The sequence below is a fragment of the Leopardus geoffroyi genome, chromosome B1, assembly GCF_018350155.1.
Source record: "Leopardus geoffroyi isolate Oge1 chromosome B1, O.geoffroyi_Oge1_pat1.0, whole genome shotgun sequence".
NCBI lineage: Eukaryota > Metazoa > Chordata > Mammalia > Carnivora > Felidae > Leopardus > Leopardus geoffroyi.
The window spans coordinates 44,455,809-44,481,947 of NC_059327.1; the positions used below are offsets into that span (position 1 = coordinate 44,455,809).

At 45.7% G+C, this 26,139-nt stretch overlaps 1 protein-coding gene across 3 annotated transcripts in view; it reads left to right on the plus strand.

Moving 5' to 3' along the window:
- The first annotated feature begins 13,822 nt into the window (after positions 1-13,822).
- RAB11FIP1 (RAB11 family interacting protein 1) overlaps positions 13,823-26,139 on the plus strand; it is a 32,855-nt gene continuing 20,538 nt past the window's right edge. The window contains exon 1 of one of the 3 annotated variants that reach the window (XM_045460663.1): positions 13,823-14,313. In XM_045460663.1, coding sequence (XP_045316619.1) covers positions 13,937-14,313 — 377 coding nt within the window. In that variant the 5' untranslated portion in view covers positions 13,823-13,936. Of the gene's footprint in view, positions 14,314-23,969; positions 24,453-26,139 lie in introns of those variants that run through there. The other 2 variants (XM_045460644.1, XM_045460655.1) reach the window with 2 other exon arrangements.

Below are 26,139 nucleotides of genomic sequence, written 5' to 3' on the forward strand. Positions count from 1 at the left end.
TTCTGCATGAAACTAAGTTTTTGTCTGTCTTCCTGTATGAAGACAAGGATCTAGTTGAGGACCCTTAAAACATAAGCCAACCAGGGGCGCCTGGGTCGCGCAGTCGGTTAAGCGTCCGACTTCAGCCAGGTCACGATCTCGCGGTCCGTGGGTTCGAGCCCCGCGTCAGGCTCTGGGCTGATGGCTCAGAGCCTGGAGCCTGTTTCCGATTCTGTGTCTCCCTCTCTCTCTGCCCCTCCCCCGTTCATTCTCTGTCCCAAAAATAAAGAAACGTTGGAAAAAAAAAAAAAACCAAAACATAAGCCAACCTTTCTTTTTCTTCATGTATTTTTGGAAAGTACCATTAAATATATTTATCTGTATTCTTTTTTTCTATTGGATATACATCTTCAGAAGATTAGTAATGTTTGATTAAAATATCCCAGGAAGCTTTTCTCTCAGTGAGTTCCTCCTTAGTTCATGAATGCTATGGGATGGTTTAAGTGTCGTTCATCCTGGAGACAGGCTATGGACATTTAGAAGATAGAGCTTTTGCCTGTGATATCAGGATTCAATAAAATCAAGCAAAGAGGGCTCAACCAAGTTATCTTCTCCACTGTATATCTTCTCTTTTCTTGAAAGTTCCCAAAATGGGTAAGTTGACGGAATCTTATATATTATTAAGATGATTAGAATCACTCGGGCAGACTAAGTGTTTCAAACAGACCCTGTAAATATAAGAATTATATGATAAGGAAGGATTATAAATCCAATTAGGGAAGAGTCAGGTTATTCAACAAATTCCGTTTGAATATTTAAGTAGCACTTTGTGGGAAAAAGTAAAATTTATCTTTAAACCACATCATGTACTAATATAAGTTCCTGAAAGATTAACATGTAAAATGGTAAGAACTTAGGCCAAAAAAGGCTGTATGAAAACATAAGTGAATCGCACATCCAGAGGAAGACATTCTAAGCTTGAGAGCAATGGAAAACATGGCTTTCATCCCCCCAAGACAAAATGTTTGACTACATGAAAATGAAAAATTAATGACGAAGTTAAAAGGTAAACAACAAGGAGACCCTGAGTGGCTCAGTTGGTTGTCTGACTTCGGCTCCGGTCATGATCTCATGGTTCATGAATTTGAGCCCCGTGTCAGGCTCTGTGCTGACAGCTCAGAGTCTGGAACCTGCTTCGGATACTGTGTCTCCCTCTTGTGTCTGCCCCTACCCCTGCTCACACTCTGTCTGTCTCAAAAATAAACATTAAAAAAAAAAAGGTAAACAACAAAATGGTGAAAAAATAGGCTATCAGAAACTATGCAAAGGGTCAATGTCTGTATTACATAAGGACATTTATAAATCAGTAACCAAGTGCTAAGACCCCAGTAAAGAAATTGGGCAAAGGATACGAACAGACACTTCGCGTGTAAGATAAAATAATTGATTTGACGCGCAAGAAAATATTCAAACTTGCTAGAAATCGGGGGCTCCTAGGTGGCTCAGTTGGTTGGGCATCTGACTTCGGCCCAGGTCATGATCTCGCAGTCTGTGAGTTCAAGCCCCGCATCCGGCTCTGTGCTGACAGCTTGGAGACTGGAGCCTGCTTCAGATGATTCTGTGTCTCCCTCTCTCTATGCCCCTCCCCTGCTCATACTCTGTCTCTCTTTGTCAAAAATAAGTAAACATTAAAAAAAATTAAAAAAGGGGCGCCTGGGTGGCTCAGTTGGTTAAGCGCTGACTTCAGCTCAGGTCACGATCTCGTGGTCTGTGAGTTCGAGCCCCGCATTGGGCTCTGAGCTGATGGCTCAGAGCCTGGAGCCTGCTTCCGGTTCTGTGTCTCCCTCTCTCTCTGCCCCTCCCCCGTTCATGCTCTGTCTCTCTCTGTCTCAAAAATAAATAAACGTTAAAAAAAAAAAATTAAAAAAAAAAAAAACTTGCTAGAAATCAAAGAAATGCAAATTGCCTATTTTGCAGTCGCATAAATGCAAAAATTACATTTCAACCTATCAAATTAACAGAAATAAAAAGTGTATTATACTCAGTATTGGAGAAGGATGGATGAAATAGCTTTTCATCCAATACTTTGCTGTGGGGAAGTGACATTCATCATTATGTATAACGAATATTAAAAATGTTCACAACTTTTGATCCATTTCCCAGAATGTATCATTAGGAAATGTGTTAAGGAAGTAAGTCTAAATATAAGCAGTGTTTTATGCACAAAGATTTTCATGGAAGTATTACGTATAGTATTATGTGTGATAAGAGGGAGATCTCTAAAAAACGAGGGGACATTCACATAATGAAATTAAACCACCATTGGAAATTAAGTATATGAAATTTTCCAATAAAATGAGAAAATGTGGGCAAAATGGGATACAAAAGTGTGTGCTCCATATACTCTCAGCTACATAAAAGACAAGTGGGCAGAGAGAAACACCGGGAAGAAATATACTGAAACAGGAACAAAACCAGTCATTATTTTTCCAAGGTAGAATATAAGTGAATTTTTATTTTTACTTGTTTCTCTTTGTTTTCAAGATTTCCTACGAACCAATCCTCACTCCCTTCCTGTGGGAAAACAGAGGCCATGCCATAAAAACGCATTAAGTACTAACACAGGCTATGACCTGGACGAATCTCGAAGACACGAGGCTACGTGTAAGAAGCCAGACACAAAAGGCCACATATTGTATGATTCCATGTACATGAAACGCAAATCTACAGAGACAGAAAGCAGATTAGCGTTTGCCAGGGGCCGGGAAAGAGGAATTGGACTGATTGCTCATAGGCATGGGGTTTCTTTTTTGGGTGATGGAAATGTTCTGGCATCAGTGGCGATGGTTACACAACACAGCGAAGATACTAAAAAACCACTGCACTGCACACTTGAAAATGGCTAATTTTATGTTATGTGAATTAGATCTCAAATAAATAAATAAAGCTTGATATTAAACAAAGACAGAAACCGAAGTAAATGAGGGCTTTAGGTGAAGAACTAAAAGTCCATTTTCAAATGGTCATCTCTGCATTCTCAAGGGAGCCTCTCACTTTTTCCTGATAGGCGTCAAGGACCTCACTGGGTGGTGCGTAGTTCAGAGAAGAAGACAAGGAAAATGAGGGGCGCCTTGGTGGCTCAGTTGGTTGAGCGACCAACTCTTGATTTCAGCTCAGGTCATGATCCTAGGGTCGTGGGACTGAGCCCTGCGTAGGGCTCTGCACTGAGTGTGAGCCTGCTTAAGATTCTCCTTCACTCTCTCTTTCCCTACCCATCCCTCTCCCCCACCATGCTCCCTGCCCCATCCCTCTGTTCTCCCCATGCCCCTCTTTCCCCCCACCATCTCCCTCTCTCCTCCTACCGTCCCTCTCTCTCCCTCCCCCCTCCCCCCCATTTCTCTCTCCCCACCCCACCACCCTTCTCTCCCCACTCTGCCCCCCCCCTCGTGCTCTTTCTCTCAAATAAAAAGTAAAAAAATTGAAAAAAAGAGAGAAGGAAGACCAAACATTGCTTTGTGTTTTTAAGATTAAAAAAAAATTTTTTTTTTTTTAACATGAGACAGAGCACCGTAGGGAAGAGGCAGAGAGAGAAGGAGACACAGAATCTGAAGCAGGCTCCAGGCTCTGAGCTGTTAGCACAGAGCCTGATGCGGGGCTTGAACCCGCGAACTGTGACATCATGACCTGAGCCAAAGTTGGACGCTTAACCAACTGAGCCACCCAGGCACCCCTTTTAAGATTTTATTTTTAAGTAATCCCAATGTGGGGCTTGAACTTACAACCCTGAGATCAAAAGCCATGTGCTCTACCCACTGAGCAAGCCACGTGCCCCAGGATCAGAGAGACTTTACAAATTATGAATGGCTATTAAAAATGAAAATGGGGGCGCCTGGGTGGCGCAGTCGGTTAAGCGTCCGACTTCAGCCAGGTCACGATCTCGCGGTCCGTGAGTTCGAGCCCCGCGTCGGGCTCTGGGCTGATGGCTCAGAGCCTGGAGCCTGTTTCCGATTCTGTGTCTCCCCTCTCTCTCTGCCCCTCCCCTGTTCATGCTCTGTCTCTCTCTGTCCCAAAAATAAATAAACGATGAAAAAAAAAAATTTAAAAAAAAAAAAAAAATGAAAATGTAAAGTGATACTGTTTACAATAGAATCAAGAACATCAAATACCTAGGAATAAACCCAACAAAAGATGAGCAAGACCTACATAGAAAACTATAAACATTGAGGGAAATTAAATTTGAAAACGGTATATCTTGCACATTGTTTAGAAGATTCAATATTATAAGGATATTAAATTTCCCCACATTGATCTATAAATTCAACGCAATCTCAATTGAAATTTGAGCAAGTTTTTGTTGTTGTTTTGTTTGGTCTTGTTTTGTTTTAGAAATGAACAAGTTGATTCTAAAATGAACATGAAAATGCAACGGGCCAAGAATAGTCAAGAAATCTAGAAGGAGGGATGACAAAGCTGAGGCTTTACATTAGCAGATATCAAGAACTATTAGAAAGCTATAATAATTAAGACAGTGTGGTATTGGCTCAAGAATAGACTAATAGACCAATGGACCAGAATAGAGGTCAGAAACAAATCTGACATAACTGTGACAGTGAAGAGCTAGGTTTTTCAATAAATAGGGCTGGGTCTATGGGATATATTTGTGAAAAAACTAAAAAAGAATCTTGATTCTTATCTGATACTATATGGTAGGAAAAATTTATGCTTCCGTGGAAAACTGCATTTTTGTAGCATACCCTCTGGGTTATCTGATTGTGATTTTATGGCAACTATTTTATAACTCTGTAACTTGTAGATAACTGATAGCAAAGCAAAATTCATGAAAATAAATTCTGTCTCATGGAAGGATACCATCTCCCCCAGAGAAAAATTTATTTTGCCTCAATTTGCATATTCATTTCAATATTCCTGATCTATCAATGTGTGTGTTCTTTGGACTCACCTTTGAACAGGTTGAAACACCTTGCCAGTTTTGCTTCTTTATAAACTAAATAAAATTTTAACATATGTTTATTTTCTTTTTAAAAAAATTTTTTAATGCTTATTTATTTTTGAGAGGGAGAGTCAGAGTGTGAGCAGCGGAGGGGCAGAGAGAGGGAGACACAGAATCCGAAACAGGCTCCAGGCTCCGAGCTGTCAGCACAGAGCCCGACACGGGGCTCGAACTCACCAACCATGAGATCATGACCTGAACCAAAGACAGACGCTCAACCGACTGAGCCACCCAGGCGCCCCTACATGTGTTTATTTTCATATGTGTATGAGTGTCATGATTTTATGTTTTAAAATTTTTTTTAAGTTTATTTATTTGAGAGAGAGAGAGAGAGAGCGCGTGTGTGCTCACATGTGGGGGAGGGGCAGAGAGAGAGGAAGAGAGAATCCCAAGCAGAGATCCACTGACAACAAGAAGCCCGATGCAAGGCTTGATCCAGTGAATGTTGAGATCATCACCTGAACTGGAATCAAGAGTTAGAGTCTTAACTAACTGAGCCACCAGGTGCCCCATGATTTTATCTTAAAAAAAAAAAATTATCTTTTAACAATACATGCAGATTAATTCCAGATGGATAACGAACCTAAATGTGAAAGGTAAAGCAATAAAGCTTCTAGAAGATTATAAAGGAGAATATATTCATGACTTTGAGGGCAGCAAAGATTTCGTAAACAGGACACAAAAGCACTAACCATAAAAGAAAAGATGAATAACTCAAATTTCATTCAAACTAAGTACTTTTTACCCAGGAACACCACTGAGAGTGAAAAGGCAAGCCACAGAGTGGGAGAAGATATTTGCAAAGCATTTTTATGTGTTACATATATAAGTTATTATATATTATATGTATGATATGATAGAAATATGTTATATATATTATGTAACAATACAAATATTTATTACAAATCAATAAAATAGATAACAGAAAAGAAAAATGGACAAAAGACCTGAATAGCACATCACAAAAGACCATATCCAGATGGCTAATAAACAAGTGCTCAACCTCACGAGTCATCAGGGAAATACAAACTAAAACCACCGTGCATCTCCCAGAAGGGCCACATATAAAAGACTGACGATGCCAAGGTTGACAAAAATGTGGAGAAACTGGATCTCTCGAACAGCATTGGTGGGAGTATAAATTGGTGTAACTGCTTTAAAATATTATTTGGCAATATCTCCAAGTGCTAAACATATACCCAACCCTACGACCTGGCAATTGCATTCTTAGGGGTGTGTGTGTATGTTTATGTACATGTATGAAAAGACACATGAGAATGTACAGCAATTTACTCTTAATAGCTCTTTGTTGGTTTCCCGTGGCTGCCATAATGAACTACCACAAACTCAGTGGCTTAAAACAGTAATTAAATCTCTCTCTGTTGTCTCTGGAGCTCAGAAGTCTGAAGTCAAGATGTCAGGGCTACACTCCTTCCCGAGGCTCTAGAGGAGATGCTGTTCCTTGCCTCTTCCAGCTGCCAGTAGTGGCTATGGGCATTCGTTGGCTTGTGGATGCCTTTGCCTCTTCTCATGGCCTTGGCCCCTTCTGTATAACCTCTGTGACTCCTTCCTTTAAGAACGTCTGTCATTGGATCTAGGGCCCACTTGGACAATCCAGGATGATCTCCTCATCTCAAATCCTTAATTATATCTGCAGAAACACATTTTCTAAACAAGTAGCGTTCACAGGTTCCAGGGATTAGGACGTGCATACATTTGTTTTTGTTTTTTTTTTTTTTTTGGTCGGGGGGAGAGCGTCATTCAACCCACTACAAGCCATGTCTGTCAACTGTAGAATGAAAAATAAATTGTGATGTATTGCTATAAAACAATAAAGGTGAGGGGCGCCTGGGTGGCGCAGTCGGTTAAGCGTCCGACTTCAGCCAGGTCACGATCTCGCGGTCCGTGAGTTCGAGCCCCGCGTCGGGCTCTGGGCTGATGGCTCAGAGCCTGGAGCCTGTTTCCGATTCTGTGTCTCCCTCTCTCTCTGCCCCTCCCCTGTTCATGCTCTGTCTCTCTCTGTCCCAAAAATAAAAAAAAAAAAACAAAAAAAAAAAAAAACGTTGAAAAAAAAACAATAAAGGTGAACAAATTACTATACACGAACACCACTGGTGACTCTCGTAATACTGAGTGAAAGGAGCCTGACTCCAAATAAATACCTAATGTATGATTCATTTATACAATGTTCAAAAATAGCAAGACTAATGTAGAAGACAGAACCTGGGTTGGTGGTAGGTACCTTATGGAAAGGAGGGGACCCAGGGACTGAGAGGGACTCTAGCATGGTTTCTGCAGGTGTGGATACTGTCCTGTTTCCCGATCTGGGTGCTGAAGACTCACCAAGCTGAACGCTTTTCTGCACTTTTCTGCTGATAATGTTTATAGTACATTTTCCTTTTCACCTTCTTTCCTTTACTATGGCTGTGATTTAAAAAAAAATCTGTTTCTATGTTATACAGTTTCTTCTCTTTTCTGAATATATTAGATTCCAATACCTATGTTTATGAAAAATTATGAATGGAGGCACCTGGGTGGCTCAGTTGGTTAAATCTCTCAGTCTTGATCTCAGCTCAGGTCTTGATCTCAGAGTTGTGAGTTCAAGCCCGGTGTTGGGCTGCAGCTGGGCATGAAGCCTACTTAAAAAAAAAAAAAAAAATTATTAAAAAAATTTTTTTAACATTTATTTTTGAGAGAGAGAAGGGCAAAGAGAGAAGGAGACACAGAATCCGAAGCAGGCTCCAGGCTCTGAGCTGTCAGCACAGAGCCCAATGAGGGGCTCAAACCCACGAACTGAACTGTGAGATCATGACCTGAGCCAAAGTCAGATGCTTAGCCAACTGAGCCACCCAGGTATTATGATTATTGACAATATTTTCTTTCTTATTTCCTGAAGGTGGGCAGAGATTTCATCAGAGGGACTATAAGGGCAGGTAAGAAGAGGGTGCTTAAAGATAGGACCTGGTTTGAACCTGGTTCAAAAGGTTGCCTCCTAGAGGGAACCCCTAGGTAAGGAGCTTTATTCTGGCTGTGCTCCCCACCCCCAACCTTGGACTTAGTGAACTGTCAAATGCTGGGCTTGCCTTGAGGCTTCCCGGCCTGCGTTACAGTTCCTTAGGGTCAACAGTCGACATGCCCGTCAGCGCTGTGCCATGTGCTGTGGTTTTGAAGGGGAAGCGACGTGAAGGGACGGTGGGCTGCTTACACCACGTCTTGACCGGCTCTGCCTCCACAGGTCTGTGCCCAGGGCCCCAGCGGTTGAGAAAGTAGAGGCTCATGGACCAGCCAGGAGAACAAGGCCCTGAGGGGTAGCTTCCAATGGGACAGTTTGCAGAGGAGTAAATGCTCGGAACTTCTGCCTTCCTTCCCCCTATGCCGTGACACTGATTATGGAAAGACGAAGCATGGCTTGTATCTACAATGAACACATATTTCTTTTATAATCAGAAAGAATCAACCTATGTTTTCAAAAGACGGTTCTATTGGGTTGTGCTACCAGTGGCCTTGACTGGACAAATGCTGGAGGCTTCAAAGTCCTTTATGCCTCTCCTGCCTAACCTGACCTGCCTTCTGCTAGCAGGGCATCGGGAGATCTGGAAATGGGGAAGCCCACATTTCCTGCTTCCAGACGCTTACAGGTGAACGAAACAAGTGCCGAATCAGAGCGCAAGAAATAAGCTAGGAAACCAGAAGGAATTTCTCAAAGGGAGAGGTGCAGGGAAAGGTAAGGGGTCCACATTCTCTAGACAACTTTTCACTTGGAAGATTCCAGGGCCTTCTCTGAAGAGACTTGGCAAATTAGAAAGAGAATGCCTTTGTGTCTTTCATGACGCAAGCTTTGTTAAACAAAGTAACATTGCCAGCAAGACCCAGGGGGAAATGTTAGCCATTTGCCTCTTGGGACCATCCTCTGTCCAGTGCGGCCACAGTTTTAACCTCCGCATTGCCACACCCACTGGGGCAGTGGAAAGACAGCCTGATGTTGGGGACTTGTTTCCCTGGCTCGCTGACCCCTGAGAGCGGAGCCCCTTGCTCACAGATCCTACGCACCTTGATCGTCTCCTTGGTTAGTCGGGCAGCTGGACTTGAAGCCAGAAGGCTGTTTACCAAGCACGGCAGTGAATGAGTCATGTGTGGACATTTGTCACCACACCCCAGAGTCCGAGGCAAAGGAGAAAGACAAGCAGCCATTACCGGCCTCTCTCTGCTCCTCCCTGGGGCTGGCTAGCACATTAGCTCGTTCAGCGCCTCCAGAGGTGGGTTTTGAGTTGGATCTCTTGCAGTTGGGGGTGGACTGAGGAGCTGTGGGCAGGAGCGATTGGTTGGCAGTGGCAGAGTAGTGAACGGCTCTCCCTCTGTTCGCTCTTCCCACCCCCAGCATGGCTCTACCGGAGACCTCATCCTGGGGGATTGCTCCCGGCTCCTCCTAAAAGCAAATACCCCCCCTGGTCACCCAACCGCACAGCAGGTGTCTGAAGTCCTGGTGTGCTCCTCTGTGGGAGGAGGGCAGGAGGGCTAACCTGTCCAGTCCAACCTGCCAGGCACCTTGTCCACGTGCTCAGGGCTCACAGAAACTCTTTTCCTCTTTCCATCAGGGCTAGAGGCCAGCTGGCCAGAGGAAGGAGAAGTCATCTTGCCCCACCCCGGCCGGCCGTGGGAGGTGTTTATAAACACTCCCGGAATGCAGTGAACCTGCAAGGGGTCAGCCGCCCCAGGACCGCCCAGGCTGCCGGAGAGGGTGGGAGGGACACCCAGGTGGATTCCTCCGAGTGCAAGTGGGGAACAGGGCTCCTGGTCCTTGTCATTGCACCTGCACACCCCCCGGTCTGGACTGGGGGGCTGTAATATTGGGAGAAGACAGGCTCACCCCCGGGTGGTCAGCAAGTGAGTCTTGAGGGACAATGTGCTCTGGCTCCTGGCTTCTCTCTTCTCCGACAAATCTCCAGTGCCTGGCTCTGGTGAGCCCACACTCCTCTGAGTGAGCCCCTGCCGGTGTCCTGTGTCTGGAAGGATCTTCATCTTGATTTCTTGAGGTGGTGGGGCAGCCATGTCCTCCCCAGTCTACCTACCACCTCTGCTCTAACCACAGAGCCCATGTGTCTGACAGAAACCCAAACACGTGATGTCACAAGGTGCTCGTAATTTTTCCTCCCTCCTTCCCTCCCTCCCCACACTTTGTCTTCTAATCCTGTCCATGAATGCAAGGGATGCTTTGTGTCATACTCAGCCAATGAAGCTCTCCAGCTAGGTTTAATTCCTTGCTATCTTTATTGTGGGGCTGCACTAACAATGTGAGTATGGGGGAGGATAGGAGATGAGAGCTGAAAAACTTTATTCCCAGGGTCAGCTTTTTTTTTTTTTGATTAAAAATTTTTTTTAATGTTTATTTTTGAGAGACAGAGACAGAGCGCGAGCAGGGGAGGGCAGAGAGAGAGAGGGACACACATATACAGAATCCGAAGCAGGCTCCAGGCTCTGAGCAGTCAGCTCAGAACCCCATGTGGGGCTTGAACTCACGGAGCGGTGAGATCATGACCTGAGCTGAAGTCAAACGCTCAACCGACTGAGCCACCCAGGTGCCCCTCCCAGGGTCAGTTTTGACCCCAAATCTCTGACTTTGTTCAGCTGGGGTGTAGTTGAGCAGTGCACAGGTAGGAAAACCGGGAGGGAAGCATATGCCTTATTTAATACGGTACCAACTTGAAATAGACCCCGAGGATTAGTAAGTGGCAGGGTAGAATGGCACCAGAGGCAGGCAGTCCCCAGGTGAAAATGAAGCCATCTGGCTGTGACCTGCCATGATATTGGCTGCCAGGCTACTTCAGCTCATACCTGCCTTACAACTTGAAGCACAGCCTCATCACACCAGTGCTCAAAATCCTCTGAAGGTGGCTCACCCTGGCCTAACACGGTGGTATAAACTCCTTAGCCTGGTGTTCATGATCTACATGATCTGGGCTCGCCTACCTCGGCTGTCTTACCAAGGTATCTCTACGACCCACCCCCAGTGTCCTCCTAAAATATCCCACATTCCAGCCCCAATGGGGTGTTCATAACCCCTGCACATGCCATGAACTCTCTGGCCCTCATACCTTTGCATAGGCTGTTCTGTTCTTTCTGAAATATTCTTCCCCCATGCCCCCCTCTCTGCCTGTCAAATGCGGTATATGCCTTAGGGCTCAGCTCAACCGCACTTCCTTCATAAAAATCCACCCGCCAAGAAAAATCACTCCAACCTCAAAACCCCCAAAGCATTTTATTAGTACAGAACTTCCTTACAGCAGTTGTCAGTGTGTGCCTTGGAACTGGATCTTGTTCAGAAGGCTTTGTGCCCTCCGTAGTTCCTAGCACATGCCGGGCACCAAGTAAGTTCTCAATAAATCTTTATGATAGTGAATGCAGTCATGAGGTTGAATGACACTAATATATTGTCAAGAAAGGGAAATGGTTGGGGTGTCTGGGTGGCTCAGTAGGTTAAGTGTCTGATTCTTTTTTACTTTTTTTAATTTTTTTTTTTCAACGTTTATTTATTTTTGGGACAGAGAGAGACAGAGCATGAACGGGGGAGGGGCAGAGAGAGAGGGAGGCACAGAATCGGAAACAGGCTCCAGGCTCTGGGCCATCAGCCCAGAGCCTGACGCGGGGCTCGAACTCACGGGCCGCGAGATCGTGACCTGGCTGAAGTCGGACGCTTAACCGACTGCGCCACCCAGGCGCCCCTTGATTTTTTTTAATGTTTATCTACTTTTGAGAAAGAGAAAGCCAGAGCACGAGCAAGGGAGGGGCAGATAGAGAGGGAGACATAGAATCCAAAGCAGGTTCCAGGCTTTGAGCTGTCAGCACAGAGCCCAATGCGGGGCTCGAACCCACGAACCGCAAGATCGTGACCTGAGCTGAAGCCTGGGGCTTAAACAACTGAGCCACCCAGGTGCCCCAAGTGTCTGATTCTTGATTTTGGTTCAGGTCACGATCTCACCATTTGTGAGTTTGAACCTGGCATGGAGCTCCATGCTGACAGTGTGGAGCCTGCTTGGGATTCTCTCTCTCTCCCTCTCTCTGCCCCTCCCACAGGCTGTCTCTCTCTCTCTCAAAATAAATAAACTTAAAAAAAAAGGGGGGGAGGGGAATGGCACCAAAACAACAGAGTTCTGTTAGGCTTTCCCATCACTTACCTGTCTGGTGCCTCCTTTCTTTTCCCTTTCTATCACCATTAAATATTTATAATGTACTGAATAGGTCTTACCCACAGGGTGGCTACCCTCCTTTGCAAACCTGAGGCATAATGTATCTTCTAATCTCCTCCATGGTAACAGGAAATGCTATGTACTGACATAGGCTGGAACAACCGGCAAACTCTTCAATTCCACGGCACTTTGTGAGTACCTACGGTGTACCCAGGTTTCTGCCAGGGGCTATGGAAGACACAAGTAAGTCACCACCTGGTCCCCGCTCTGACAGGGACTACTGGAAGCTAAACCGTGGGGGAAATCTGAGCGAAGTCTCGCAGGATGGGGGTAGGCAGAGGGGTTGGCAGGGCAGCTACAGGACAACCGAGTGAGTACAGGCCTGGAGGTTTGTTTGGGAGATAGAGGATGAGTTAGGGTGGGGACAAAATAGGAATGCCTTGAAATCTGAAGTCTGAAGTATATGCAGTTGGTGGTGAGGCAAAATCGCAGGTTTAAACAGGTCGGTGAAGCAATGTGTAGTGTGAATTGAAGGGAGGATAGCCTAGTGATCAGGTGAGAAACTAGCAGCAATTCAAGATTGGAGTTCTGTAGCAAAAACATTGGACAGGAGTCAGGACACCTAGGTTCTAGTCCTGGCTCTGTTGTGGGACCCTGAACGAGTTACTTCTCTCCTCTGGGCCTTTCCTTAGCTGTATAACCTAAAACGTTCAAAGTGCCCTTTCCAATCTGATGACCCACCCATGGTTGAGCCTTTGAGGTAGCATATTGGGAACGAAGGGAATCTGCCAATCCAATGGATATCTGGAACAAGGAAGTAAATGATTGGGAGGCGAGAGATAAAAAGAAGGGAGAGACTGAAAAGGATCCAGCCAGGGAGAATTGGGGAACTGGGGGGGGGGGGGTGCGGGGGAATGGCACTCTGTTCCTGAGGTCTGGTTTAGCAATCCTAATTTCAGTTCCTCTTTCATTCTCCTTCCCTAATTTAGCCTCTTAGCCTCACCTTTTTTGGTGAGGGCAGGGCAAAATAAGACACTCCCACACCACCTCCAGGTCGTCTCCCCCGCCTTACCTTCCCCTTTTCTAGCCCTCGAACGATCCTCCTCCTCCCCCGCCCACCTGGCGCCATCCCAGAACCCACCGTTCTCCAGAGTAAGCCGCCGACTGTCCCAAACAGAAAAAGCGGTGAATTTGAAATCGCGTTCATTATCACCCTCATAGCTACTCTTGATTGAGAACTCACCGCGTGCCAGGCTACGTTATTATTATTATTTTTTTTTACAGCACTTGTTTGAGGTGATTGTTATCTCATTTTATGGATGAAGAAACTGAGACCAAAAGATGTTAAGTAACCTGTGCCAGCTCACACACCTGCCAGTTGGCGGTGCCAGATTGGAAAAGAGGTCTGACTCCCAAGGCAGTGCCCCGACCAGTTCCGGTTGGGCCGTGCGACCTTTGGCAGTTGGGGACCTCGTCCCTTAACTAACCACACCTCTCACGCCGGAATTCTCCAAGTCCCCGCCCCCGCCCGGCCGCGCCGGCCTCCCGCGCCCCGGTATTCTCCAGCCAGTGCGGCGGAGGCCCGGCCCGGCGCGGCAGGTGGGGCGGGCGGGGCGGGCGGGGCGGCCCGGGAGGGGGAGGCGGGCCCTGGGGGGGGCGTGGCCGGAAGCCTTAAAGCGGCTGGGGTGGCGGGTTGGGCCGCAGGGGCCGCACATCCCGGTGATCTTCTCTTCGCTTCAGAGCCGGCCGCGGCGCGGTCACCATGTCCCTGGCGGCCTCGGCTGGCCGGGGCCCGGGGGCCGTGTGGTCCCCAACGCACGTGCAGGTGACGGTGCTGCAGGCGCGGGGCCTGCGGGCCAAGGGTCCCGGGGGCACGAGCGATGCGTACGCGGTGATCCAGGTGGGCAAAGAGAAGTACGCCACCTCCGTGTCGGAGCGCAGCTTGGGCGCGCCGGTGTGGCGGGAGGAGGCCACCTTCGAGCTGCCGCCGCTGCTGTCCGCCGGGGCCGCGCCCGCGGCCGCCGCCACCCTGCAGCTCACCGTGCTGCACCGCGCGCTGCTCGGCCTCGACAAGTTCCTGGGCCGGGCCGAGGTGGACCTGCGGGAGCTGCACCGGGACCAGGGCCGCAGGAAGACCCAGTGAGTGCGGGCCGGGGGAGGGACGCGGAGCGGGGAGGTGCGGGGCGAACGTGTGGCTTGGCGCTGAGATCCACTTAGCGCGCGGCAGACACCGCGCCGCTGCGTCCCAAAGGGACGGACGGAGAGAGGCCTTTCGAGAGGGATCTCCCCGGCCGGTCACCGTATTCTCACCTAACTTCAACTTCTCCTTCGGCTGTCCCGCCCCAGCTCTCCCAGCGTGTGGGCTCTTTGCGGCGGGCGTGCGGGGTGGGGGCGGGGAGTACCTGGGGTAGTTTTGAATCTGCAGGGAGACGCTCAGCGCCCGGAACTTAGTAAGCGCTTAATGAATTTTTGATGAATTGAAAATACATGTGGGCTGACGAATTCTTCTTATTACTGTGGGTAGTGTGTATGTGTGATACACACATTAGCTTCTGTGGAAAGCCTCCTGGGTATTTCACTGTCCTAGCCACTGAGCTGGGAATGGCGGGGCCAGAACGCAGGGAGGATTAAGTGGAGGAGTGAAACCCACTGACACTCTTCGGGCCCCAGAGGCTCACCGAGGGGCAGAGCAGAGGCACTGCAGTGTGACCGCGCTGCTTAAGGGGTTGGTGAAGAGAATTTGCCTCTCTCTCCTCCCCTTTTCAGCCCCCCCCCCCCCCCCCCCCCCCGCTCCCCTGCCTCCCCAAAGCATGCTAAAACAATTTAACTTTTCAGACTGAAAATTATTAACCCTGTTTGTCCTGGGCCCCAGATTAGTAAGGTATGCTGGTTGGAGCCAGGGTCTGCCCTTGGCCAAGCTAAAGTGGGTGGTAGGCACTGTTTCTCTTGGGGGTTTGTCAGGTTCTCTCTGGTCGTACTCAGAATGGATGACTGCTCACCCGTGGCTTCTCGGTGGCTTCTAGGTGTGGAGTTCTGTGCTAGGGTATCTCGCTCCCACAGGGAAAGCTGGACAACACCCAGTTCACTTCAAGGTGGCACTCATTTGTTTGTTCTCTTTCACACGTGTTTGGCATGGAGCATTTGATTATGGAACATTTGATTATGCTCATATCCTATACCAAAAGCTGGGCTCCTTAGCTTAATCGGTTGCTTTGTGCTGGATGGTAAATAGGCACGTCAGTCATATTACCACAGGTCCTCCAGTTGGTGAAGCATACTGATTCACATTGGGTGTTTTAGATATACACGGCATTTTCACTTTCCCTTGTGAACAGGACAGTAAAAGCCAGAGGGTTTGAAGTTACCAGATTCCCTTTTCTGCAGGGTGGGTCCAATTTCAGCTTGCATGCTTGTGAATGTATTACCTGATTCACTTATCTGGCCAAAGATGAATAGGCATTTTCTGAATTCAAATCAGATAAAAATAGAGAGCCTTGAGGTGAGGATGGATAGGATATCTCTTGGCATCAACTTACAAGCCAGAAGGTGAGCAGTGTCTTTGCTAAGGAGGTGCTGAAGCAATGCTAATTTTCCATTTGATTAAATGACATTTGGGGCCTTGGGTTGGCTTCCTTTCCGGCTTCAACTGGGCGCCATTGGCTGTCCTTTGTCTTGTCCCATCCCAAGATGTGTGGATATTATCATCTGTTTCTGCCGTCTGTTTCTGTTGGAACATTTTATTCCCTTGAAGGATAGATCACATGTCCCTGCCAGAGATGAGGGTTCCAGATTCCTGGGTCGGGTGCCCACTTTGGTCCTGACTCATTGTTAGGCTTCAAGCGACTCGATCTCTAAACACCCAAGTTTCCCTATTTATACGTGGAGCTTGTTACCGGCTTAATTGATGTTTATAAGATGTTTCCAGGTTCCTGGATTAATGGGGCCTGTGTATAGGCTCAGAAGGTTCTGTTAACTGCTTTGTGAGGAATGAAAACCTCCTTAAATTCCCTATTTCAGAAAGGGTTCAGAGGTCTACATCTTCCTTTCTGTCATTCTCTCCAGTGTAATCCTAAACCTAGATGGTTCCTCCTGTCTATTGTAGGAGCTGATTACCACTTAGTCGCAGTATCAACTTCGTAGGAAAATGATGCTTAGTTGGTGTGTGTGTGTGTGTGTGTTTTTTTTCGTAACTGCAAAGGAAGTCTTCTTTGCCCCATCAGCAGTAGGTGAAATTGCAAGCTTTCCATCTGCCACTTCCTGGGACTTTCCAGGGCGCTAGGGAACCTAGTGAAACCGAGCTTCTCTGATGCCTTGGTACATCACTTGGGTGCTCAAGATGGCTGATATGTGGAGAGTGATGCATACCGAGAGAGGTGGAAGTTTACCAGAAGGAAACTGGTTGGGCTAGGAAAATCATTTGAACTAGTTATTAATGGTTTGACTCCACCTTAGACATTAAAAACCAAAAACAGGGGCACCTGGGTGGCTCGGTTTGTTAAGCGTCCGACTTCAGCTGGGTCATGATGTCACGGTGCGTGAGTTCGAGCCCTGCGTCGGGCTCGGGGCTGACAGCTCAGAGCCTAGAGCCTGTTTCGGTTCTGTGTCTCCCTTTCTCTCTGCCCCTCGCCTGCTCATGCTCTTTCTCTGTCTCGCTCTCAAAAATAAAAAACATTAAAACAGGATTTTTTAAAAAATAAAAACCAGAAACAAAACATAAGTTCAATTTTGGTTTCCAGGTGTGTGTGTGTGTGTGTGTGTGTGTGTGCGCGCACGCGCGCGTGCATGCATGTGTGTTAATCTCTAGCAAAGAAGAGTTGCTGCTATTTAGAGTATGACTTTCGTCACGGGTCCAGAAACTCAAGACGTTAAGAGTTAACTGTGCTCATACTTCCCTTTGTTCTCTTGATAAGCCCTCATCCATCATATGTTTGGAGTTCAGAAAATATGCTTTTCATGACTCAAATTTGGGGGACCTCAAATTTAGTGTGATGACACACATCTTTAAAATACCAAGTGGAGACTGACAGAGGTAGGATACTTCTAATAGGGAATAGTGTGTGGCCCCTTTTGTTAAGAAGAAATTGAAATGGGGGCACCTGGGTGGCTCAGTCAGTTGGGCATCTGACTTTGGCTCAGGTCATGATCTCACGTTTTGTGGGTTTGAGCCCCGCGTCAGGTTCTGTGCTGACAGCTCAGAGCCTGGAGCCTGCTTCGGATTCTGTGTCTCCCTCTCTCTCTGCTCCTACCCCACTCATGCTCTCTCTCTCTCTCTCTCTCTCTCTCTCTCTCAAAAATGAATAAACATTAAAAAATATTTTTAAAAAAGAAGAAGAAATTGAAATGTGTTTATTTTGCACTTATTAAAGACCTGGGGTCACAGTTGGGCCTTGCTGAAATGGGAACCAGTTAAGTCTCACGCTCATAAAACAGACCTGAAGCTGAGAGGCCAGAAGGGTGGGGGGAACCTTTTTAGGATACTAAGAGCAACAAAATTTGGGGGAAATAATCTGTTAAAAACAGATTAAAATAAACATCCATTTAGGCTAGTGACCGAAAGGCCATTGTGTAACTAAATATCATGACACTTAATACTGTAATAGTCTTCCAGCTGTGAAGGGAGAGTGAGTGATGGAGAGTCATTTTCTTATGTCTCTTGAAGATGCAAGAGGGAGTTTGGTTGCACATGAAAGATTTGAGATTTTGAAGAACTATAAGTGTAGTAAGCTGCTATAATAAGTTGCCAGAGGAAATCCAGGTTATTAAAAAGAAATAAAGGCTCAATGGTTGTTTTCCTGGGAGAGTTGGATGTGGAGAAATGATTTAATTGACCAGAGAGATAAATAATCTGTCAGGGGTACCTGGTTGGCTCAGTTGGTTAAACGTCCGACTTTGGCTCAGGTCATGCTCTCACGGTTCATGGGTTCAAGCCCCGAACTGTCAGCACAGAGCCTGCTTCAGATCCTCTGTCTCCCTCTCTCTCTGCCCCTCTGCTGCTCTCTCTTGTAAATAAATAAACATTAAGAAAAAAAAAAAAAGCAGTCAGTGTTTGTGCTTGTACTGTTAAGTTTCCTAAGTGCAGTTAGGTTTTTTTTGTAACCGATTGGAAAATTGGAGCAGTGTTACTGATTAAATTTTTCCTTTCTTGGGATTCCCCTTAAAGGTAACATTGGGCCTTTCTGGAAACCCTCCTGCCTCTCACAGTCCCCTTCTACTCCAGTGTAGGAAACTGACAGCTCAGTGCTTGAGACAGAGTTGTCTGTCAGCTCTGGGACAAGTAACCCCAACCTGGTTGTAGCCATGGAATGAAATGACTAAGAAGGGGAGAGTCATTGTTCCGGTGATGGGCAAGATGCTCCCTCATGTTCCTCATGGTATTATTTGTTTATTATTATTTTTTGAAGGGCAGGGGAGAGAGAGAGAGAGAGGGAGAAGGGGAGAGAGAGAGAGAGAGAGAAAGCCTGGGAAGGGCAGAGAGAGAGGGAGAGAGAAATCCCAAGCAGGCTCTGGGCTGTCAGTGCAGAGCCAGACTCAGGGCTCGAACTCAAGAACTGTGAGATCATGACCTGAGCCGAAACCAGGAGCCGGACGCTTACTTGACTGAGCCACCTGGGAGCTCATGGTATTGTTTGGTTACGATTTCATTTATAAGATATTTACTTAGCTTGGGGAAAGTTCCAACCACCCCCCCCCCTTTTTTTGGTCTTTAAAGTCCATATTTTTAGTACTTTTTTTTTTTTTTTTTTTTTTTTTTTTTTTACTGAAGTATAGTTGACCCACAATACTACGTTAGTTTCAGGTGTATACCATAGTGATTCGACAGTGCTATATGCTGTGCTATACTCACCGCCATCCGTCAATGCAGTGCTGTTACAGTACCACTGACTGTTCCCTATGCTGCACGTTCACGGCTATGACCGATGCCTTTCACACCTGGAAGCCTGTGTCTCCCACTCCCCTTTACCCCTTTTGCCCATTGCCACCCCCTCCCTTCTAGCAGCCACCACTTTGTTCTCACTGTATTTATGGGCCTGTTTCTGCCATTTGTTCCGGTTTTTAGATTCCACATAGAAGTGAACTCGTATGTATTTGTCTTTCTCAGTCTGACTTATTTCACTTAGCGTAATACCCTCTAGGTCCACCCATGTTGTGGCAGATGGCAAGATCTCATGCTTGTACTTTTAGTAGATGTATTTTAATACCTTCTAGGTGCCAAGCACTGGGGTGTAAACAATAGTGACCAAAACAGACATGATCCTTGCTTTCAGGAAGTTCAGAGCCTTGTGGGGGAGACAGACGTTAGGCAAATGAACACATAAATAAATAATCATGGATTATGATAAGTACTGTGGAGGAAGAGAACAGGGTGTCATAAGAGGAAAGAACAGGAAGGACATGGCTTAAAGAAGGGGATGCTTCTCTGAGGCAGAAACCTGAAGTACAAAGAGATTTTTCTGGTGAGAAGTAGAGGAAAAGGGCCTGAGGCAGAGGGAACAGCCTGCACAAAGGCCCTGAGGCTGGAACACCTGGGAAGCTGGAGGGATTGTATAGATTGAGGCTGAAGAGGAAGGCAGGGTTTTATTTAAGAGCAGTGAGAAGTCACCGAGTATTAAAATCAAAGGCTGTTGTGATCAGCGTTGTCAAAAACCACTGTGGCTGTTGGGTGGAGAATGGATTCAAAGCAGGCCTAGCCTGGAATCAGATAGACAAAATGGGAGGCTGTTACAGTAATCTAGGCCACCAGTGGTGGTGGCTTGCACTTGGGTGATGGCCATGGAGGTGGACAGAGGTGGTGGATTTCAGAGATATTTTGGAAGTTTAGCCGGCCTGATTTGTGATAGATTGGATGTGGGTGGGGGGAGAGAAGAGGAAGTGATAAGAATGAACTAATAAAATAAAGAGAGCTTGCTGTTGAAAATGAACCAGGAAGTGATGGTGCCTTCTTTCCCCAGCAGAGTGAGGTCACCATTACAAAGACAGCTTTGGGCAGTGACACCTGTGAGTTGAGTCTTCTGTTGGAAGGAATTAGTAGGAAACACCATTGAAACCAGGGTGGAAACCAGGGTGTGTATATGTGTGTCTCCAAGTATTTACAGTTTTAAAACAGGCCGAGTCTCTGTTTTGTAATAGTGTACGTAGCTAGTAAAATCTCACTGGTGCGCTCTAACACAGCTGATGAGGTCACTGCTTCAAGGAATATAGGACTAAGAAAAGGGAAAATAATACATAACATTAGGAAAAAGAAACCTATAAGTGAGAAATAAAACTCTAGTAAGTTAACCATTTACATGTTTTTCACATTAGGGAAGGTGAGCGTACAGGAGAGTCTTGTGCCTTTTTTGTTGTGCTTAAACTTCCTTTTGGTTACAAAGACCTCTATTGTAGTTCTGTAACTACCACCGGAGGGAGGTTTTTATAAATAGTATTTGATATGTCATTTTAATTGTAGCGATTAACCAAAAAATGTTATAATTACATGGAAAGCAATACATGTGCTTATTAAAATGTCACCCACTCTGACATAGGCTTGCTGACCTTACCCTTTTCGCCCTTAACAGTAATCTTAGGTATCTATTAAAAATAGTACAATTTTAGTTGCCATACATCCTAGAAAACTGTGCTCCTCACTCTACACTTTGGAGACGCCAGCCCTGGCTAATTCCAGAAGGATGAAGCCCTAGGCTAATGGAGAAAGTGATAGGAGGTCATTTTGGGCTTTATTTTCATCTCAAGCAGTTCCTTGTGTGACCTTTGGTTCTGGGTCTTGTGCAGATCTCTAAATCTCTGGGCCTTTGAATTCCCACAAAATCAACACCGGGACCCTTGTATTGGCTTTTGAAGAAAATCGGTCCACTGCCAAGATATTTGTTTGGGAAAAGACTTGGCAGTGAGTGCTTCTCCTCTTAAGGTGTCCTGGGTCAGATCTTGCGCCCGAGCTGTGGCTTAGGAGACCAAGTCTGACTCTGCCTGCCTTTCCCTTGGCCCCGGACCACTTTGGTCTTGTTCTTTGTTGTGTGACCCAACGCAGGGGCTCGTAACATCTGTGTGAGTGAGTGAATGGTTGAGGTCCCTGTAGGCACAGAGCTGGCGGTCGTTTGCCTGCGTGGACACGGAAAACTGTTTAATCTTAGAATTAGCCCAGTGGATCAAAGACCAGGGGTGCCGGAGGTATGAAGTCAAAGCTCTGCTCTTTCAGCTTCTTAGTTTGGGCTGTGGCTTGTCAGTTGCCTTTTCTTAACACCAAGGAAGCAGGTTCCCTTCTGCTAATGATGCCTTTGGCGAGGGAGCTGCAGTTAGCCACTAATGAGATGAGAAATTCCTTTCCTGCAGAGAGAAGGCTGTAGATCTTCTGTTAGAGAAAAAGCAAGGATTTTAGTCTCCAGGGTGTCCCTGAGGGACACATTTAGGAATGTGCCTGCGGAGAGAAAAAAGGCAGCGCTAATTAAGTGTCCTTTCCTGAATGCTGGGCTTTGAATGGAGTAGAGGGGAGGCATTTATAAGAAATCCCAGAAAAATGTTTCTAGAGGTGTGGCTGCTGTACGCTTCACCTTTTAAACACTCTTTTATGAGAAGGGACTTGGCTAACCTAGGTGGAACAATTCAGGCTTCCAGAAAGCCTGGTCTGAAAAGGCCTCTTGTGATCATGAAGAATGGATGTCCTGTGTGGAGGGCACCAGGCGGCACGCTGGGTCCCGGGATATTTCTTCAAGGGTGTTGCCTCTTCTAGCACCAAAACTGGGGTTTTCCTTTTATGCTAATGGAACTTTGCGTTTTTGCTAGTCATTTGTTGTTAAAACAGGATTTTAAAATGTGGGTTCCCCTCCTCCTCTTTCTTGGGCCTTAGCTGATTACACGATAAATCATGGACACTCTGCTTTCTTGCCAGGAACTCTCATAGAAAGAGTGTGAACCTGTTTGTGGGGTGGGGAGTGGACTGTTGGATCCCTTATGCTAGAGTGCATTTGTTTCCTTTTGTCCTGGTCCTTAGAAGGTGAACAAAAACCATTGCATGTTTGTCCCAAGTCTCTTTGCATGAATAATAAAGGACCCTGTGGTTGCCTTGACATTGTTCTTTGAGGGACCAATTGGGCAAGAGGCGAGATACCTGATCTGATGGTAGAATATTAACATTTGTGGCTTTTTGAGATATGATCAAGTAAAAAAAAAAAACAAAAACCGGCAAGTAAATGAATACAGGAGGGGTGCACTTCCATGTTTAAAAACGAGTTGATGTTTTTCTAATTTGTAGAGAATCTTAAAATACCGATACTTGCTATTTCTTATAGTCTTCACCTATAAGGAGTCTAGCATTGAGTGATTTCAACTTAGAAAACATGTCTTGATCCTTATACTTCAGTCACGCCATCTCGGCATATCCCTGCAGTAGTTTGGAAGCCCTGTGTCTTGTCTGCTGTGTAGAAACCCTGAAGGGTTTGATCTGAGGATCGTTACATCTCTCAGTAAGTTACAGAAAATACACACTGACTGTGGTGTTTTAAAAGACTCTCATGTACTTTTTAATTTTGGAGATTGCGTAATACAGACTTACTTTGTAACTGAGCCATTTCCTCCTCCCTTCAAATGCAAATCTTTATTGTTTGTGTTTGTTGGATAGGTTTGGTTATCTAGGGGCAGAGCCAGTCAGAAATGTTGAGATCTTAAATTCCCTTCTGAGAACTATCTGCGGGGGTAAACCACGGTATAGACGCGTTTGGCGGGAAATCATACAGCCACTAGAAATGGTGGGTATGAAGACTGTAGGGCAAGAACGCACCACACGCTATAAAAATAAAATCACATGTAAACTCTGGTTACAACCAAGTAAGGATTATAGCTAATACTTATTGAATGCTTATTAAGTGCCAGGCACTACATATATTAAGTCCCTTAATCTTCATTAGCATCCTTATGAATTAGGTGCTTTCAGCCCTGTTTCAGAGGAACCTGAGCCACAGAGAGGTTAAGTAACTTGCCTGAAGTGTCTCAGCTAGTGGTTGTTAAAATGTACAGGAAGGGGCGCCTGGGTGGCTCAGTGGGTTAGGCGGCCGACTTCGGCTCAGATCATGATCTCGCGGTCCGTGAGTTCGAGCCCCGCGTCAGGCTCTGTGCTGACAGCTCATAGCCTGGAGCCTGTTTCAGATTCTGTGTCTCCCTCTCTCTGACCCTCCCCCGTTCATGCTCTGTCTCTCTCTGTCTCAAAAATAAATAAACGTTAAAAAAAAAATTAAAATGTACAGGAAAAACACTTCAAGAAGATATGTAAAAAGGAATAATGGTCACATTAGCATGAAAGTAAGTCCATTAAAAAAATTAACAAAAAATTCTCTGTAACTTGTTGTGCTCACTTTCTAAGAGAATTTCTGTAGAGCAAATAATAGGGAAGGGACCCAGGGCGTTTTCAACCTGCTTTTTCTGTTCTGCCTCCTTTAGCACACCACTTAACCAGTTTTTAGGATGGAGTTTGGTGGCTACAGGTGGCCTTTCAGTGCCGCTAGAATGGCTGTTTTAGGGGTTGGGGTAAAAAATGAGCCATTTGCCACTCTCAGGAGTTCTTCCAAGTTGTTAACAACGGGCAGAGAGGAAGCGTCACCGAGGGAGGCAAGGTTGGCCGATTGGTCATTCTGTAGTCAGAGTAAGGTAATCAAGACCAGCTACAAAGGGCAGTAACAAAACATGTGAAACTGCCTCGCCTGTGTAGGGAACACCACAGACGTTTTATAGGCCATAAACATTTCTGTCCCTGTTTGCTCTCCATTGCTTCTAGGCTACTGGGAGAAGAGTCTGGACATTTCACCCATATAGAATCACTCCTTTTCAGAACCCCATTCAGATGTTCTCAACTGCTAACCCCACATGTTCAGCCTTCTTTTTATTCCCTGGGGAAGACAACGAATGAGTTGCTTTTTAAAAATTCTTCATCCATGAAAGATTGAGAGTGTCCTCTGTGTCAAACACTACATCAGGTGCCTTTCTGTTCTTCCTGCTTCTTCCCTCACCTGAGGCCATAATCCCCTGTGTCATGATGCTTGGTTACCATGGAGATGACTCATGCTGTAAGTCACGGTTGAGATTTTGCAGGGAACAGGTTGGGGCCGGGGCCAGTCTACCACTGACCCTGAGTCCAGACCAGACCCACAGACAGAGAGCCCTGGAAATTAACACTCATGAAAATGTTGAAGTGACTCGTAGAGCCATAGTGGTCTTTCTTTCCCTGCCTTCCCTGGAGCCTCCTGTGTCTAATACAAGTATGCAGTATTAATTCGTTTTGCTGGAGCCCCTAGGTAGGTGGTTCATATTTAATTTTGCTGAGGATCTTATTTGTGTGTGAGAGCCCTTATTTGGGATGAAATTGTATACGTTAGCAGGCATTTCTTTCCGTGTCTAATTATTTTCTCATGCTTCAAAGTCAGAAAGAAAAGGCAACAGTGGTTCTAATGGAGCACTTTGTGATGTTTGGTGAGCCAGCTCTCTCTCTTTCCCACTGGAGGGTATGCCTTTTAGGGCAGAATCTGGCCTTTTCATTTTGTATTTCCAGTGGCTGCTATGTAAAAAAAAAATTGGAAGCGAATCTTTGAAGTCATCATTTCTCTGTACGTGTCTGCCCTGCGGAATGTTTCAAAGGAAAAACATGTTTGTTTCAGCTGCAGAAAGGTTATTTTTGAGACATACCGGTCAGTCCTTTACAAGGATAATCCCGAAAGCCTGCATTGCTGTGAGACTTCTCATTTCCCAAGAGTAGGAACCATACTCCCCTCACCCTGCCGCATTCCGATGGAAGGCCCCCTGTGATCAGCTTTCCACGTATTTGAGCCGCGGAGTGAGACACGGTGCATTCTGAAAGCAGACTGGCCCTGAGAATTGGGCATGGTTGGATAATTCTAGCTCTTCTCAAAATGACTATTGAAAGGCCCAGAAGATTTAACGATGCGGGCCCAGGCAATAGAAGACATAAATGAATTTTTCTGTATTTTTAGCTCTTGCCTTGTCTTGTGTTCGATTAAAAAAACCTAAAACCCCAAACCCCCCAAAACTCTAAAATAGCAGGGTAGCCTGTTTGGATAATGGGCGTTTTTGTTTTTGTGTGCCCAGGACCATCATCCCTTGACTGAGGGGCATGGAGGGGTGGGAAGATTGAAGTTTTCATTTTGTACCATTTTGTATGATTTGAATTTTTACCCTATGCCTGTTATTACTTTCGAATATAGTTTTTTTTTATGTTTCCTATCACTTTTTATGTATTCAGAGATCCTTTTAATTTCTAAAGAATTGAATTTTTAATTATAAGTTAAAATAATTACTTGATTACAGAAGGGATCATTTGATTTTCTTGATAGGTTGCAGGAATTTTTCAGAAATATGGGCTTAAAAACAAACTCACTACCTTGGGATTATGGCTTTCTTTCTGTACCCTGCCCTTTGGACTAGGAAAATCAACCCAGCCCTGATTTTTGAGATAATTCAAGCTTTCTGGGCCTACCTGAAAGGTAATGCTGGAACACACCCACGCTGCCACCTTACCTACACTGGGTGGCTTTGCTGGGACTTTGTTATTCAAGAATTGCTTCCGTGAGGTGCTAGAATTAAGTGAGCTAAAAAACAAATGCATAAAAAGGCACTTAAAATAAAATTGATGCTTGAATGCAGAAACCCACAAAAGTATCTGGTTTGGGATTTCTTAGGGTGAGAGACATTTATGAATCATGGCTTTCATTTATTATAAAATTATCCTTGTGCCAAAGATTCCTTGCTTAAGTGGTTTGAATGTCATGTTGTTAGACGGAACAATTCCTGTATTCTTTTCCAGCTTTAACAAATCCAGCACAGATTGTTAAAAATTCTGAACGTTTGCATGGGACGCTTACCTGTGATTCAGTCTGCTTTTCACACCTTAAATAGCTCTGTGGCTGTTCTTGGCTACCTGGTCTTTGGTTTGAGGTTTGCCTGTGAAAATAAAGGATAGGAACAGTT